The sequence below is a fragment of the Gracilinanus agilis genome, chromosome 1 (genome assembly GCF_016433145.1).
Source record: "Gracilinanus agilis isolate LMUSP501 chromosome 1, AgileGrace, whole genome shotgun sequence".
NCBI classification, from domain to species: domain Eukaryota; kingdom Metazoa; phylum Chordata; class Mammalia; order Didelphimorphia; family Didelphidae; genus Gracilinanus; species Gracilinanus agilis.
In genome coordinates, this window is record NC_058130.1 from 168,720,120 (window position 1) to 168,739,273 (window position 19,154).

The 19,154-nt window shown below is 37.3% G+C and overlaps 1 protein-coding gene across 1 annotated transcript in view; it reads right to left on the reverse strand.

Moving 5' to 3' along the window:
- USP31 (ubiquitin specific peptidase 31) overlaps positions 1–19,154 on the reverse strand; it is an 87,122-nt gene that overhangs the window by 30,690 nt on the left and 37,278 nt on the right. The window contains exons 9-10 of the mRNA XM_044678227.1: positions 8,030–8,107; positions 6,395–6,524 (exon numbers count right to left, since the gene is read on the reverse strand). Of these exons, the coding sequence (XP_044534162.1) occupies positions 6,395–6,524; positions 8,030–8,107 (208 nt within the window). The remainder of the gene's footprint in view (positions 1–6,394; positions 6,525–8,029; positions 8,108–19,154) is intronic.

Here is a 19,154-nt window from a genome sequence, read left to right on the forward strand (position 1 = left end):
GGGGGGGGGCGCGGGGGGGGGGGGTTGAAGGGGAAAGGGGAGCATGAATCATGTAACCATGTTAAAAATGAATATTAATAAATGTTAAAAAAAACAATTAATTACTATATAAACAATTTGGAAAAATAGGCCAAGAAGAAGTCCTAATAAATTACTTTTATGACAAAAACATGGTGTTGCTAACTAAACCAGGAAAAAGCAAAAATAAAGAAAACTATCCACTGATTTCCCTACTGAATACTGCTGCAAAGTTTTTAAATAAAATACTAGCAATACATCACAAAAATAAACTATGGACAGGAGAAATTTATACCAGGAATGTTGATTGGTTCGACATTAGGAAAACTATCAGAATAACTGACCATATTGACTAGGAAATTTTTAAAAATTACATGAGTATCTCAATAGATGCAGAAAAGGCTTTTGATAAAATACAATAGTCATTCCTATTAAAAAACTCTAAAATACATAAAAAAGGGACTTTCTTTAAAATGAAAAGTAGTGTTTATCTAAAAACATTAGTAAGCATTATCTATAATGGACATAAGCTAGAAGCCTTCCCAATAAGATCAGGAGTGAAGCAAAGATATCCATTATCACCATTATTATTCAATATTGCACTAGAAATGTGAGCTACAAGCAATAAGAGGGGGAAAAAGAAAGTGAAGGGAAAAAAATAGGCAATGAAGAAATAAAACTATCACTCTGTAGATGAGATGCTGGTATGCTTGGAGAATTCTAGATTCTAAAAACTAAAAAACTAGTTGAAATAATTAACAAATTTAGCAGTTACAGGATATAAAATAAACCCACATAAAACATCATTATTTCTATATACTACCAATAAAGTCCAGCAGCAAGAGATAGAAAGAGAAATTCCAATTAAATTAGAAGTTGACAAAATAAAATACTTCAGAATCTGCCTGCCAAGACAAACCCAGGAACTATATGAACGCAATTACAAAACATTTTTTAGACTAATAGATCTGAATATTGGAAAAAATATTCATTGCTCATGGCTAGGCTGAGCTAATAAAATAAAAATGAAAATTCTACCTAATTAATTTACTTATTTAGTGCTGTATCAAACTACCAAAAATATTTTATAGGTTTAGGAAAAATAATAACAAAATTCATCTGAAAGAACAAAAGGTCAAGAATATCAAAGGAATAAATGAAACAAAAAACATAAGGAAAGTGGCCTTGCTGTACCAAATCTCGATCCATATTATAAAGCAGTAATCATTAAAAAAAAAACTTTATGCTACTGGTTAAGAGATAGAGAGAGTGGCAAATGAGTGGAATAGATTGGGTACACAATAGACAGCAGGTTATGACTGTAGGAATTTAATGTTTGACAAATACAAAAATCCCAATTTGCGGGACAAGAACTCACTCTTTGACAAAAACTGATGGGAAATCTGGAAAGCAGTTTGGCAGAAACATTTCATACTCTATAACAAGGTAAGATCAAAATAGATACATGATTTAGACATATAGGGTGATACCATAAGCAAATTAGGCAAGCACAGAATGCTTTACCTGTTAGATCTACAGGATAAAGAAATGATTTATGTCCAAACAAATGACAGATAGCATGATGGGATATAAAATGGAAAATTTCGATTACATTACATTTAAAAGGTTAGGAACAAACAAAACCAATGCATTCAAAATTATAAGGAAAGCAGAAAACAAGGGGATGGAAGGGGTAGAATTTATAACAGATTTTTCTGATAAAGGCCTTATTCCTCAAATATATGGAGAACTGAGTCAAATTTTATAAGAATACAAGTCATTCCCCAAATGATAAATGTTCAAAGGATATGAAGGGGAAATTTTCAGATGAAGAAATCAAAGCCAGCTATAGTCATATGAAAAAAATGCTCTAAATCACTGATAAGAGAAATGCAAATTAAACCAACTCTGAAGGGGCAGCTAGGTGGCTCAAAGGATATAGAGTAAGACCTGGAAATGAGAGGTCCTGGGCTCAAATTTGGCTTCAAACACGTCTTAACTGTGGGACCCTGGGTATGTCACTTAACACCCATTGCCAAGTCCTTACCACTCTTCTGCTTTGGAACCAATACTTAATACCAATTATAAGACAGAAGGTAAGGTTTAGAAAAACAAAACAACTCTGAAGTACTACCTCAAATGCATCAGATTAAGTAATATAACAGAAAAGAAAAATTACAATTATCAGATGGGAACATGGGAAAATTGGGACACTAATGCACTGTTGGTGGAGTGGTGAACTGATCTAATCATTCTAGAGATTTGGAATTGTGGGCAAAGGACTATTAAATTGTGCATATCTTTTGAACTAGCAATGTCACTTCTAGGTCTGTTTTCCAAAGTTATCAAAAAAAATATTGATAGTGGTTTGTTTTTTTTTTGTGGTAGCAATAAATTGGATAATGAGGGGATATCCATCAATTAGAGAATGACTGAACAAGTTGTGATATATGATTGTGATGGGATACCATTGTGCTACAAGATATGATAAACATGATGCTTTCAGAAAAATCTAGGAAGACTTACTTGAAAATAATATTATTTAAAATATTTAAATATATTAAAAATTAAAATATTACTTTAGAATATTTTTAAATTCTTTTAAAATAAGTGTTTTATATGTAATTGGAAAAAAATTATAAATTAGGTCAACATAGAATAGTTTACCTGTCAGATCTATGGGAAAGGAAAGATTTTAAGACCAAGCAAGAGTTAGAAAATATTACAAAATGTAGAATAAATAATTTTGATTATATTAAATTAAAAAAGGTTTTGTACAAACAAAACCAATGCAATTAAAATTAGAAGGGAAGCAAAAAATTGGGAAAAATCTTTATAACAAAAACCTGACAAAGGTCTAATTACTCAAATGTATAAGGAGCTTAATCAATTGTACAAAAAATCAAGCCATTCCCCAATTGATAAATGGGCAAGGGACATGAATAGGCAATTCTCAGATAAAGAAACCAAAACTATCAATAAGCTCACGAGAATTAATTATTAATTATAAGAGAAATGCAAATCAAAACAACTCTGAGGTACCACCTCACACCTAGCAGATTGGCTAAAATGACAGCAGGGGAGAGTAATGAATATTGGAGGGGACGTGGCAAAATTGGGACATTAATGCATTGCTGGTGGAGTTGTGAACTGATCCAACCATTCTGGATGGCAATTCGGAACTATGCCCAAAGAACTCTAAAAGGCTGCCTGCCCTTCGATCCAGCAAAGAGATCATAAAGATCCCCAAAGAGATCATAGATAAACAGACTTGCACAAAAATATTTATAGCTGTGCTTTTTGTGGTGGCAAAAAACTGGAAAAACGAAGGGATGCCCTTCAATTGGGGAATGGCTGAACAAATTGTGGTATATGCTGGTGATGGAATACTACTGTGCTCAAAGGAATAATAAACTGGAGGAATTCCATGTGAACTGAAAAGTCCTCCAGGAACTGATGCAGAGTGAAAGGAGCACAGCCAGAAGAACATTGTACACAGAAGCTGATACACTGTGGTAAAATAGAACGTAATGGATGTCTGTACTAGCAGCAATGCAATGACCCAGGACAGTTCTGAGGGATTAATGGAAAAGAACGCTACCCACATTCAGAGGAAGAACTGCAGGAGTGGAAACAGAAGAAAAACAACTGCTTGAACACATGGGTTGATGTGGACATGATTGGGGATGTAGACTCGAAACTACCACACCAATGCAACTATCAACAATTTGGAAATAGGTCTTGATCAATGACACATGTTAAAACCAGTGGAAATACGCATCAGCCATGAGTAGGAGTGGGGAACTCGGGGGCGGGGGGTGAAGAAGTAGGAGCATGAATTATGTAACCATGTTAACTTTTCTAAAAAATAAATATTAATAAATGTTTAAAAAAAAAAGACTTATCTGCCTTTTGACCCAGTCATACCACTGCTAGGTTTATACCCCAATGAGATTATGGGGAAAAAGATTTGTACAAAAATATTTATAGCTACACTCTTTGTGGTAACTGTAAAAGTGAAATTTGGGAGATGCCATCTAAAAGTATATATATTTTCTATGGACAAATGGAAATTATCAAACTACATTTCCCATGGTCCAACGGGTTTCCATTTCTGGTTCTTTGGGCATGGGGACGCCTACGTCTCCACGCAGAGAACAGTTTAAAATCTCCTGGGTTAGGGGGAGTGGCCTCTTGGCTAGCAGGCTCTGGGAGAGATGAGAGGTAACAAAATGGAGGCGGCAGTTTTGAATTCTTACAAGCGCGTGGTCTAATGACTTTATCAGCATGGCTTTAATTAAAATACTAATTTATATTACTATTTCAGTCATAATTATGTTTCATATTTATATAACAAAAAACTGGAAAATGAGGGGATACCCTTTGTTTGGGAAATGACTGAACAAATTGTATTATCTGTTGGTGATGGAATACTATTGTACTCAAAGGAATAATGAACTGGAGAAATTCCATGTGAATCTCCAGGAATTGATGCAGAGTGAAAGGAGCAGAATCAGGAGAACTTTATACCCAGAGATGGATATACTGTGGCACAATCGAATGTAATGGACTTCTCTACTAGCAGCAATGCAATGATCCAGGACAATTCTGAGGGATTTATGAGAAAGAATGTTATCCACATCCAGAGAAAGAACTGTGGGAACAGAAACACAGAAGAAAAACAATTGCTTGATCACATGAGGACATGGGGACATGATTGGGGATATAGACTCTAAGTGATCACGCAAATATTAATAATATAGAAATAGGTCTTGATCAAAGATATATGTAAAACCCAGTGGAATTACTCATTGACTAACGGGGAGGGCGAGGAGGGGAGAGAAAGAGCATGAATCATGTAACCATGGAAAAATATTCTAAATCAATTAATTAAATAAAATTTTTCAAAGTGAAAAAAAAATTTAAACATTAAAAGAAAAACCTGGAAAGATGTATATGAACTGATACAGTGAAGTGAGCAGAATCAGAAGAAAATTGTACATAGTAATGACAATATTGTATGATGATCATCTGTGAATGACTTTGCTATTCTCAGCAATACAATGAATGATCCAAGACAATTCCAAAGGATTCATAATAAAAAAAAAAGTTATCTACTTTTTTCATGGGTTTTTTTGGGGAGTCTGTGTTTTCTTTTGCAACATAACTAACATGGAAGTATGTTTTGTAATATTGCATATGTATAATCTATATCAAACTGCTTGCTATCTCATGGAGGGGAAAGGGGGAGAGGAGATAATTTAGAACTCAAAATTTAAAAAAAAACTCAAATGTTGAAAATTGTTGTTACATGTAATTGGGGAGGAAAATACCCAGGGGAAAAAAGGGATCTCTGATGATCCCACTTACATGTCCCAATGCATATAGAACAAATGCTAAATATTATGAAATGTATGGGATTATTAAAGGCTTAAAGTTTTAAAATGGTCTGGCCGTTGGAACCAATACACAATACTGATTCTAAGATGGAAGGTAAGCTTTTTTTTAAATGGTCCAGCTCTTAGCACAGTGGCTGGCACAGAGTAGGTGCAAAATAAATGCTTGTCTACTTGGTAAAAGAAAAGAATTATGGAGACACAAAGAGGAAGATATCCAATAAATGAACTAATGTATTTTAGAAAGCTTTATGACAGCATAAATTGAAAGAAAAAGATTTCAGTGTTATTCTTAATTAACAGAAATTAATTTGAATTAAATTAAATTTAAATTAAAGTAGCCAACATATATATACCTCATTCTCTCAACCAATTTCTTTGCCTGTGATCTGTAATTTCAGAAGATCTATGAACTTGAATGGGGAAAAAATTACATCTTTATTTTCACTAACCTCTAACTGAAACCTAATATTTCCTTCAATTATGATTTTCTTTAATGTTATTTTACCAAATTCCCAAAGGAGTCCATAAAATGAAAAAGGTTAAGAAACCCTGCTCTAAGCCATTGAATCAATCAACATTTTTCTGGTAGTCATATTAATAACTCAGTAATTAAAGTCTTAAAAGAAACATAGGATCTTAGGCTTTAGAACTGAAAGAACTTCAGATATTTAATCCAACCTCCCCTTACTACTACCATCTCTGCTGTTTTCCAGCTGGGGAAACTTTAGTCCAGTGAGGTGTGAAACAACAGTCAACAAGCATTCACTGAGTACCTACTAGATTCCAGGCACTATTCTAAGAATAAAATGATTTGTCTACAATCAACAAAGAGTTAACTGGAAGGAAATGATATCAAGTATCATTTCACAAGCTATGGTTTGCTAAAAGTCAGTAGAAATCATTAGATCTGTTTGTTGGCCTATTATCAATTTTCCAGCTTCTTAAGATGCCAGATTATCAATTCTACCGCCACTCACCTGTTCCTCTTTGGTGTACAGTTGAAAACACTGTGATAAAGTGCAAGTCTGAGGCTGGTGATGATGTTCCCTCTGCAAACGGACACTTTCTGCATCAGGGACATATTCATCTTCTGTGTTTACAAACAAGCTGCAAAAAAAAATGAAGACGGGTGTTACCAAAGACAAAGGCAAAGTTAGATGGCTCTAGCTGTAGGCGCCCTTTCCAATATCCATGTAGCTGTTAATGCACTCACAACAATAGATAAAACTACTAGGAACAAACATATGTGATTTTCCTTTCTGGGTTCCAAAATATTCATTTGAAGAGTACTCAAAGATAGCTCAAAGCAATCAGTGATCAAATCTATGGGGATGATTTCTCCAACAATGCAGACAGACAGCAAACCATCCATGTCCGCCAGTCCTGTGCGATTCCTATTTGTGTTTTTCTATCAGTTTGCCTCAGAGGTTCCATTCAAAATGCTAAAGGCCTTCTTTCTTTTCTCCTTACATCCTGAAGATATTAGAGGAGCAAATATTCTGCTAATCCACCTTTTACCACTTGCCAAGTGACCTACTTACCTTCCATAGAAATGCCTCATTGTGGCATGGAGGTGAGCATGAGTTCTCAAAAGCTGTGCAATGGAGTATGGCTTCTAGAGGGCAAAGAGTTAGTTTTCCTAAACCTCTCCAGCTAAGTAGAAAAAAGGAATATCCCCAGTAGGTGGCTGGCTACAGGAAATGAATTCTTTGGCCATAGCATCTCATGAAACAACAACAAACAAAACTGAAAAGTACTGTGGTTAGCAATAGCATTATTATATTAGTGCCTTAAAGTTTGCAAAGCACTTTTCATACATTATTTCATCTGAGCTCACAGTAACCTTGTGACGTTAGTATTATGGTCATTGTTGTGTCTATTTTGCACCTGAGGAAAACTGAGGCTCAGAGACTTAAGTGATTTGCCCATGGTCATACAAGTAAGGTCAGAAGTGACATTTGAACCAAGCTCTCCCTGATTCCAAATTTTCAGTAGAAAATGCATTTGAAGGGCAGCTAGGTAGCTCAGTGGATAGAGAGACAGGCCTGAAGAATGGAGGTCCTGGGTTCAAATTTGGCCTCAGACACTTCCTACTTGCATGACTGGGCAAGTCACTTAATCCCAAATGCCTAGTCCTTACCTCTCTTCTGCCTTACAACCAATAGAAAGTATTGGTTTTAAGACAGAAGGTAAGGGTTTTTAAAAATGTATTAGGAATTTTCTTTTACGGTAGTGACAATGAATTGTAGCAATTCATACTAAACTTATTATAGTTTGCCAACAATGGAATGTTCCATTTGAAAAAAATAGCTGATTGGGGATAAGAAGGAGGAGAAGAGAATACAATAAAGCTAACTGACATAAAGAAATTGAATAAATGGCCTTTATTTCATTAGCACTAAAACAAATAAAGAAAAATATGAGAGGCTGGAAATCTGAAGCTAAGCATAAAATGGTTATGAATGGAATGTAATACTCTCAAGGTATTTACATCAGGGGAAGGGAAAGGATGTTTTCCTCTGCCTCTTCTCAGCAAATCTTTCAAGGGTCAGAGCTGAAAAAGGATAAAAACTAAAAAAAATGCCATAATTGTCAAGTAAATCAATACTCACTAATCTTTTGTCTCTTTGTCCCATTCCACTACTAACTTCACATGAGCAGTACCACCTTGTCCACATGACTTTAATGCCCTATGAGAAGAAAAAAAATATTGTATTATTCTGTTAAATGTGATTAAAATTCAAATCTGGCCTTAGACACTTCCTAGCTGTGTGATCCTGGGTAAGTCACTTGACCCCCATTGCCTAGCCCTCACCACTCTTCTGCCTTGGAACCAATACTTATTATTGATTCCAAAACAGAAGGCAAGGGCTTTTAATAAATAAAGGGATTAAAAATAAAGATAACATGATTACTAAAGTCTATAGTCATAATCCAATAGAATGAAGTCAAAGGTTCTTATGCAATTTTTTTTAAACCCTCACTTTGTGTCTTAGTAACAACAACTCTTAGACAGAAGGAAAGGGCCAGGCAAATTGGGTTAAGGGACTTACCCAGGGTCATACAGCTAGGAATTATCTGAGGCCAGCTTCTACAAATTTAAAATCTAAATAGCCAGGTGTCCTAACTCAGCAGAAACTTGAGGATTCCCTAGGCAGAACCAGATCAGGTTTTCCTAGCACTGTGAAGGGATAAATAAGTCCAAAGCATACACAGGACCATATTACTCCCCGATCAAAAAGTTTCCCTAATACTTCTAGGATAAAATATCAAGTCCTTTGTTTGACATCTAAAACTTTTCACAATCAGTCTTCCTAGTATAGCCCTTTCTAATCTATTTTCTTAGCGTAGCCCATTTCTTGGAGAGGAGGAAGGGAGAATATGAGATCTTACAGCCTCACAAAATTTGAGGTCCCTGAAAGGAAGGCAGAAAGAGAGCAAATAATGTTCAAGTGAGAACAGAGGTCTCCTACAGACAAATGGGGTACCAGGAAGCAGAGTGGCAAGCACAATAGTAAACTAATTCCCCTTAGCTGCAAAGGCAAATAGCTGATGACATCTTCACTTTTCCCCTCTGCTCTCTTTCCATCCACTCTTCCCTTGCCCCTCAAATTAAATTTACATTTACTTTGTTTATATCTTACATTTACTTAACTACATACCCATTGAGCTCTACTCCAATAGTTAAAAAAGTAAAAAAAAAAAGTATAACAGCTTCTAAAATGTTGAGAAGAACTTTAGGTATTACAAAAACTTTTGGAGAGTTTCTTTGCAAATTCTACCCTTTTATAACTTAAGTAATAATTGTTCCTTTTTAAAACTTGGGCTTAGCAAGGGGCAGGCAGGTGACTCAATGGATAGAGACAGGCAGTCCTGGGTTCAAATGTGACCTCAGCTGTGTGATTCTGGGCAAGTCACTTACCCCAAATTGCTTATCCCCTACTGTTCTTCTGCCTTAGAACTGATACACAGTATTAATTCTAAGACAGAAGGTAAGAAATGTTTTAAAAATAGGCTTATATTTTACAGGGTTATAGTTTCCTTTTCATAACCTTGGCACAGTGCTTGACACATGGTAGGCATGTAACAAATGCTTGCTGAATTGAGATGAATCAGTAAGTAGATCTCTGCTTTCCTGATAGTACTAGGGAAGAAAGGAAGTCTTGAACTCTCCCAGGTGTATGGGGCTAATAGTCATCCCTTTTAACTTACTTAATGTCCTCAAGTTGCCCTGAGAATATCTTAGCTCACGAAGTTTTGAAAATAGGGCGGGATGAGTGTCAGCACCTACATTTCCAGAAATGCCTGTGAGGACAGCAGCTTCCCTATCAAATTTACACTTTCATATTAACAGTTGCCAAGATCAAGTTCCAGTTGAGATTGTCACAGGAAACAGGAACAGTCTCTTGAGATAGTTGCAGCTGGGTCATAGGGGAGACATAAGAGTGATGATGTAGGGAAGTGGTCCCCAGGCTTTTCAAGCATGAAAGTCCTTTTTAAAAAAATCAAAGCATTTCCTGGATCCCCCAGATAGGAACTATTCTCTCATAAAATAACAAGATCATAGAATCAGAGCTAGAAGGCACTTCAAAGTCCAACCCATATTTTAGAGATAAGGATTTTGAGCAACAAGCATCAGAGGTAGGATTTGAAACTCAGTCCTTAGGACTTAAGAATCAGGACTTGTTCCATTATAACAACCTCTCCTTTCTGTATCTGTTATTTGAGAAAATAAGTAACAGTACTATGAATTCAGTAGTTTTTAAAAGGAAATTGCATTTTATTCATTACAACAGCATCAGCACCCATTTGAAAAAGAGTAATAAATATATATAAATATATATATGATACATATTATTTATACATTCTATAGGGAGAATACTTGTTCATTTGTGAATTTGCAAACTCCTCAAAATAACTAGGAAGGGACCAGGGCAAGGAACAATTTGCAGTGAGTCCATGGGCACAAATCAAACAAATGAATAGGACAGTAAATGTAGAGAAATGAGGTATGTGGTACAATTGATTCCAGGAATTGGGGGGGGGGGGAGAGGCAGAAAGAGAGAAAAAGAGAGAAAAAAGAGGGGTGGGGTAGAGAGAGAGATTTGGAAGATTTCTGAAATGCTCATTGCTGCTCCTTCTACATAATACCGTATTCTCCCACCCCTAAACCTTTACACAAGCTGTATGTACCCTATGCTCAGGAAACAGGGATCCAGGGAGATTTAGAGGCATGCACAGGGTCACACAGTTATTAAGCACAAGGATATTTCTTGTAATTAGTAAAAATTTAATTAGTAAAAAAATGAATAAACAGTAATTTATAGCTATGAATAGAACTGGTTATTAGCTATGAGGCAGGAAGCACATGACATAGCAGAAAGAACACTATATTGAGAGTCATCACAGGTCTAGGTTTGAATCCCACTCCAGACAGTTACTAGCTAAGTAACTATGGGCCAATTCCTTAAACTCTTTGCCCTTCAGTTTCCTTATCTACAAAATAGAGATAATATTTATAGTTACTACTTCACAAAGCTAATGGGAAAAGTGCAAACCTTGAAATGCTATATAAAGCTATTTTTAGAATGGGGGCAACTAGGTGGATAGAGCATGGAGCCAGAAATCAGGAAGACCTGAATACAAATCTGGCCTCACATACTTTCTAGCTAAGTGATTCTGGGCAAGTCACTTAACCCTGTTTGTCTCAAGTTTCCCATCTTTAAAATGAGGTAGAGAAGGAAATGGTAAAGCATTCCAGAGTCTTTGCCAAGATATGCCCAAAATGGGGTCATGAAAAGTCACATGTGACTGAAACTGAAAAAAATTTTTTTTTAAATCATAAAATGTTTAGTCTAAAAGAACCTGTAAGAGGTCCAGTCCAATACCTTCATTTTTAAGATGAAACAACTAAGACCAGAGAATTTAAGTGACACAGTAAGATCATACAAATAGTGATAGCTCAGGGACTAGATACTAGGAATAGAAACCAAGTTCCTAAATCCCCAATCTCTATTATTATATGAGGAAATGACTTAGCATTTCCAGGAAACTTAGCATCTTTTAATGTAACCTCCTTTGGATTATTAAAAAAAAAAAAGAAAGAAAAAAAAAAGAAAAGAAATTCCAGCAAATCAAGGGAAAAAATTTCACTCCATTTTCATCTTGAAGAAACTCAGAAAAAAAAAATTAAAGCATTTAAAAGCACCATTTCTCTCTTCTGTGTATGTTTTTCTCACCTCCTTTCTTTTGCCTATTGGCTTTTTCTTCCCTCCTCCTAACTCCCTGCCTTCACTTCTTAAATCCTACCATAGAGTACCTGAAGGCCAGTATGCTTATAAGTATGAAAATGTAACTTAAACATATACCAAACTGCTGAAATAAATAGGTCTAACTCACCAGTGCTGTGCATTTTTCAGGTTAAAAAATATCTTGAAATTATAATGGGCAAATGCTGCCAGTATGTTATCAAAATGTATAAATTTCTTATCTGTGGCTCAGAAGTACAATAGTTTCTGAAACCCACTGTTTTCCTCAGATTTACTGAAGAAAAATAATATATTCTGGAAAAGTAGAAAGTACTTCATAGCTCATTATAAAGAGAAAGGCTGTCTAATTTCATGGAGTATTTGGAGAAATCATTTTAAAAAGCTATGTACAGAGTATGAGAAATATTTGGTTTAGAAATTTTTTAAACCTAAGTTCTTTGCAAAAACAGAAGACCAAAGTACAAAAGATATCAGTATAGAGAGATAGGGGACCACAGATAGAGAAAACTGCATATGCTGCCTGATGTTGTCACTGCAATCTGTTAAGAATTTCAATTTCTTTTGTTGTTCAGTCATTTCAGTCATGTCCTATTTTTCATGCTCCCATTTGAGGTTTTTCTGGCAAAGTGGATGGGGACTTTTGCCACTTTCTTCTCCAGTTCATTTTAGAGATAAGGAAAACTGAGGGAAATAAGGTTAAATGACTTGCACACAGCTAAGTATCTGAGACCAGATTTGAACTCAATGGAGATGAGTCTTCCTGACTTCAGGTCTGACTACACTGAGATTAAAAGCAGGAGATAGGGGGCAGCTGGGTGGTTCAGTGGATTGAGAGCCAGGCCTAGAGATAGGAGGTCCTAGGTTCAAATTTGACCTCAGACACTTCCTAGCTGTGTGACCCTGGGCAAATCACTTAACCCCCATTGCCTATCCTTTACCACTCTTCAGGGTTTAAAAAATAAAAAAATAAATAAAAGATTAAAAAAAAGCCAAATCAAGACTGCCATTTCAATTTAAAAAAAAAAGCTTTATTAAAAAAAAGCAGGAGATAACTGAAAGACTTTTAAGCCCAAGGCACCATCAAAGTAACAAGCATCACAATGGGCTGGGAAGTCTCAGCGAGAGTTTGAAATGAATGTTTGCTCAATTCTGTAACAGCATACATTAGATTACATGTTATTTCATTTTTCTGTTTCTTCAACCAAAAACTAGGATTTGGGGTTGAGAAGGAAGTTGGACTAGATGCTCTCTAAGCTCCCTTTAAGGCATAGATACTTTATAAAGTGAATAGTTTTGAAGATCAGTGAGTGAGGTATATATGTATTTTCCCAAAGTATTTCTATTTCTTTACATTTTTTCTATATATTGTTATAATTATATTGATTATTTCTCCACAAAAGTGCTTATGCCTTAGCATGATCAGGAAGTGAGTATGAGCTCCTGAATGCTATACCAGTGACAATCACTGTTCACTATCCAAGATCACCCCTACTCATCACCAGAAGGGAGTGACTATTAGTTGATGAATTTTGTGACCATGGTGACACTTGAAAGAGTTAAAAATCCAAAACAACTTCTTTTCACCAACATGGTGAAATGGGCAGGGGAAAGCAAAAAGATTCTAGGATTTGGGGGCTAGCAAAAAAAATGCATTCTCTCTCACCTTCCATAACCAATCTATTACCAAGACCTGTTGGTTTCACCTTTGCAACCTCTCTCAAGTCTCGGTATTCTCCCTGGCATGGGGTCATGTCTGGAACACTCTACCTTCTCCATTCCACCCAGCTTCCTTTAAGTCCCAACAAAAATCTCATCTTTTGCTGGAATCCTTCCTCAACCTCTCTTAATTTGAATGCCTTCCTTCAGTTAATTATTTCCTATTGTCCTGTATAACTTACATTTGCATATATGTATATACTGGCTCCCTCATTAGACTGTAAGCTCCTTGAAGGGAGGGACTATCTTTTGCCTTTTATATCTCTGGCATTTAGCACAGTGTCTGGTTCATAGTGGGTGCTAATAATGATTGAATGGCACTCTAAATGCTAATCCAATGATTAATAAATATCTACCCTATTTGAAAAACTACATCATATCCAAAGAGACATTCTTAGTATGTATGAATAAAGCCATAAGATACACTAGTTACAATCAAATAGAAAGATAACTTCTGGATTCTCTTGAAAAAGATGGTGGATAATGATTGGGGGGGAAAGAGGGGCAGCAGTGTTCAGTTAGGTGGCTCAGTGGATAAAGCCAGACTTGGAGGTCCTGGCTTCAAATCTGGCTTCAGACATTTCCTAGAAGTATGTCCCTGGCCTACCTTTTGCAGCTTTTCTACCTTGGAACCAATACACAGGATTGATTTTAAGAGGGAAGGTAAGGTGTTTTGTTTTGTTTTGTCTTAAATAATAATGATGATAATGATGCTAGGGGAGTTGTTTTGATCACACATCCAAAACCAACCAAAAACATAATTTCATGGGATATGTGTACACTTTACCATACAAGATGCTCAGGACACAAAGACCAAAAAAATGAGGCTACTCTCTGAGGGGCAGCTGGGTAGCTCAGTGGATTGAGAGCCAGGCCTAGAGACGGGAGGTCCTAGGTTCAAATCCAGCCTCAGCCACTTCCCAGCTGTGTGACCCTAGGCAAGTCACTTGACCCCCATTGCCTACCCTTACCACTCTTCCACCTATAAGTCAATATACAGAAGTTAAGGGTTTAAAAAAAAAAACAACAAAAAAATAATATTAAAAAAAAAATGAGGCTACTCTCAAGAAATTTACATTTTGCTGAGAAGAAAATAATAACTTTAAAGAAATTCAGATCAATTTCCAAGGTATCCTGAAGAGGGGGAAATTTCAAAAAGATAGACATGATTATGAATGATACTCTTACGTCCCCCCCCCAAAAAAAAGCAAAAATGAATTCATGAACAACTCCTGATCATTCAGAATTACATCTGTATAACATATCTTAAATGATAGTAGTTCATATACATATTAAGAATATCCTTGTGGAAAATGAGAAAGGCTGAGAAAGAAAGCCATTTCACAGATGGCTCTCTATAGTGGGCATCTTGAGTTATATAAGTGCTTGAGAGTTATATGGAATATGGAATCCTACTATAGCTATTTCATGATTAAAATCAAGAACTATGTAAAGGAAAAGGAAGCCTTAAAGTTTTTCCTCAGATACAGCTTCTCCCACATATAAGATCAAGATTCCATGATAGATGGTAACCCAAATGTAACTTTGTTCAGTGATCCACTTTCAACATCAAGAGGGATGTGTGCTCAGCTACTTAGTAGTTGCCAGAATATAGTAGATGCTTAAATAAAATATTTGTTGAATGGAAGAATGAAGCAAATATGTTTCACAGCCCAACAGAGACTATCTTCCACAATGTTATAAAAAGAAGGATTTCCCTTATCAATGGAGCAGTACCACAGAAATTTCCAGATGACATTATGCTGATTGCATATAGTCCCAGAATGCTAAAGGGTCTTCTGAGTGTAATGGATAATAATGTGATGGATATCAAGATGTCGGTGGTAAAAGTGAGTCACCAGGAGCCTAGGAGCCAGTAACTAGATCAGCAGAAGATTTGGGGCTATCAGTGTTGAGCAGCCTCAGCTGTGGTGCCCAGTCAATATCCTCTGCAGCTGTGGGCTCCTTTAAAGTGTTGAGTGAGCGGCCCCACCCTGCTGGAGTAACTGCCTTCCTACAGGGTGAGAGCAGAACCCAGCAGGAAGTGGGGCTCAACTTCCTGGTTACAATGGAGGCTTTGCTTTCACTCCTCAGTAAACTCAACTAATTGATATTCTCCTCAGTTTCTTTAGCCTTGGTGATGATATAGAAATTTCAAGAACTCACAGATTCAGGCTAAGGGATTTATTTTAAAACTGGGAAGGAAAAACTGAGGTAAGAGGGTTTAGGGTCTTGAGAAGCTGTTGCTAGGGGTGACTGGCAAGTGTTGGCAATGGACCTAGAAGGTAAGGTCAGGCTGAGGGAACCAGCCCTCAGCCAGAGATAATCTGACACTGCCCTGATGTTGTTTGATCCACCAGCTAAACAGATGTAGTTGTTAAGTTGGTTTAGGAGTGTCCCTATCCTAGGCCTCTCTAAGCTAAAATCCTGCCCATGTTCCACAACCCAACCTCCCTTCACCTCCCTTCAACCTCCCAAGGTCCCCAAGGGGAAGTCAGAGGTAGCTGGGTGTCTGGGTGAGGTCAAGGAAATCAGAACCCCAAGGTTGGGTTTGCAGGACTTTATATAGTCACAGCCCAACTGCCAGGACCTAGGATGGCACCTGCCAGGCCAGAATTCCATTCTGCTGACAGGATTGCCTAGGATAATATTGCAAATGCAAGAAATCCTGCATTACATGAGTGAGATCACTAAAAGAACTAAGCTAAGCATGCCTTCCACCAAGGAAAAAACAATGGGATGAAGAACACTCATTGCTCAGATGTTGATATGGATTTGGGCAGGTAGCCCATTGAGTTATGCCATCAATACACACACACACACATATACATACAAGCTGATCGTATACCTCTTGGAGTAAGTCCCCAGTCCCTGCCTTAGAGACCTCTGATTTAAAGTATTGTGAAGTTAACTGACTAACCCATGGTGACGAAGTCAGAGGCAAAACCTAAAACTAGATTGCACAGTGCAAACAGTGACAGACTTGGAGTCAGGAGGACCTGGGTTTTTTTGACCTCGGCTTCTTTCCTAGCTATGTGACCCTGGGCAAGTCACTTAATCCCAATTGCCTAGCCCTTGCCACTCTCCTGTCTTAGAATTAATACTAAGACAGATAATAAGGATTTCTTTTTTAAAAAAAAACCTTATCTTCCATCTTGGAGTCAATACTATGTATTGGCTCCAAAGCAGAAGAGTGGTAAGAGCTGGGCAGCAGGGGTTAAGTGACTTGCCCAGGGTCACACAGCTAGGAAGTATCTGAGGCCAGATTTGAACCTATGATCTCCCATCTCTAAGCCTGGCTCTCAATCCACTGAGTCACCCAGCTGCCCCCAGATTAAGGATTTAAATAACAAAGTATGTATTCCCAAGTCCCAGACCAGTTCTCTATTCACTAAAGCATTTTGTTGTTGTTCAGTCATGTCTAACTCTTTGTGATCCCATAGACCATAGCAGGTCAGGCCTTTCTATCCTCCACTATCTCTCAAAGTCTGTCCACATTCATGTTCATTGTTTCCATGACATTATTTATCCACTTAAGGCAGCTAGGTGGCTTAATGGATAGAGTGCTAGACCTGGAGGCAGGAGGACTTGAGTTCAAATTCTAGCCTCAGACACTTACTAGCTTGGTGATTCTAGGAAAGTCACTTAATCTATTTGTCTCAGTTTCCTCATCTGTAAAATGAACTGGAGAAGGAAATAGTAAACTACTCTAGCATCTTTGCCAAGAAAACCACAAATGAGGTCACAAAAAGTTGGAGATGACTGAAAGTGACTCAACAACAACAATCTATCCATCTCATCCTTTACTACTACCTTTTCTTTTTGCCTTCAATCTTTTTCAAATTCAGGATTTTTTCCAATGAATACTATCTTCTCATTATGTGGCCAAAGTATTTAAGCTTTAGATTCAGTATTTGACCTTCCAATGAACTGTCAGGATTAATTTCTTTAAATATTGACTGATTTGATCTCCTTGCTGTCCAAGGGACTCTGAAAAATCTTCTCCAGCACCACAATTTGAAAGCATCGATTCAGCAGCACTCAGCTTTCCTCAAAGTCCAACTCTCAAAGCCATGCCATAGCTGTGACAATATGGATCTTTGTCAGCAAGGTGATACATGCTTTTTAGTATGCTGTCCAACTTTGCCTTAGCTTTCATCTCAAGGAGCAAGTGTCTTTTAATTTCATGGCTCACCATCTGCAGTGACATTTGAGCCCAAGAATATAAAATCTGGCACTGCTTCCATTTCTTCTCCCTCTATTTGCCATTAAGTAAGTGATGGGACCAGTTGCCATTGTAATGCAAGGTGGCTAACAGAAACTTTTTGCTTCTGTAATTTCTAACGGTCAGAAAAAGTCAGTTAAACATCTTAGAATCTTCAGAAAGTCAGTTAGAACTTAAAGCTATAAATAGAGGTGAAGTTCCAACTAACGAGGCTTTTGCCTTCTGGCTTTCACTGTGGCTTTTGCTTTGGCCTTTCGGCTTGGCTTTGCTTCGGCCTTGACCTGTGCTTATTTTGTCTTGGGGAAATTTGGACCTATCTCATTTCTCTGGACCTCTCCCTGATCTCCCATCTCCATCCCTTCCCTTCCCTGAATTTCCTTTGGGTCCTGGTGGAAGGGAGGGCTTGGTGTTTAGACATTGTGGGTTTAGTTTCTATAGGCAAGTAGAGTATCCTCAAATAAGTTACCCCTAGTTTTAATGATTTGATAGAGACTTTACTTAAAAGGCAGTCAAATATTCCTGACTGGGAGAGGTGGGCTCTCTCTGTCTAAACCTCTCCACTACCCATCCCCCACCATCACCCTCTCCCTAGCAACAGTTAGAAAATCCTGAACCCCTCCCCCCTTCTGACTGACCCTGGTATTAATAAATCCCCTTGTTACCTGTTCAAACCCTGTGGTGAGTCATTGTGTCAAAAATTAAGACAAGGGCTCAAGGGGAAGAAATCATTTTTCTTTTATTTCTTGAAAGAACTGGGGCATCCATCTTGGCAGGAAGTACCCACCCAAGGACTTCCTCCAGCCATCAGTTTCACTGGCAGGGAGGGGCCCTCTGGACTCCTCCTTCAAGAGACTTAGAAACTAACAAACCTAAACATTTCTAACTGGCCCTAATTTCCTCCCTGTATCCTCTGTCTCAACGCTGGGAATAAACCTGTTTGAGCTGCCCTCTCCTACATACCCCATTTCCTTTACCTCCTATATACCTTCCCTTACCTTCATTCCTCCTCCAATCACCTTATAATCCCCTGTACCCCTATTATCCTTCCTTACACCCAAATTGCGTTTCGTTGACCCACTAGGATTACTTTATTTACTTTTTTTTTTTATAACAGCATGAATTTGGTTTCTTAATGTTAAGCTGCAAACCAGCTTTTACATACTCCCATTTCACACTCATTAATAGGATTCTTAATTCTACAGCATACTGCCTATCAGATATACAACAGGAGGGTAGAAGCAAGGAGAAGGAAAGGTAGAACAACCAGATAGTAGATGCTAGAAGTAGAAAATAATTTAGATCCAAAACTAAATATGAGAAGAGATCAGGCCAAATCATATTAAGAAATTGTACGGGCAGCTGGGTAGCTCAGTGGATTGAGAGCCAGGCCTAGAGAAGGGAGGTCCTAGGTTCAAATCTGACCTCAGACACTCCCGGCCATGTGAACCTGGGCAAGTCACTTGACCCCCATTGCCTACCCTTACTTACCATTCTTCTGCCTTGGAGCCAATATTCACAGTATTGGCT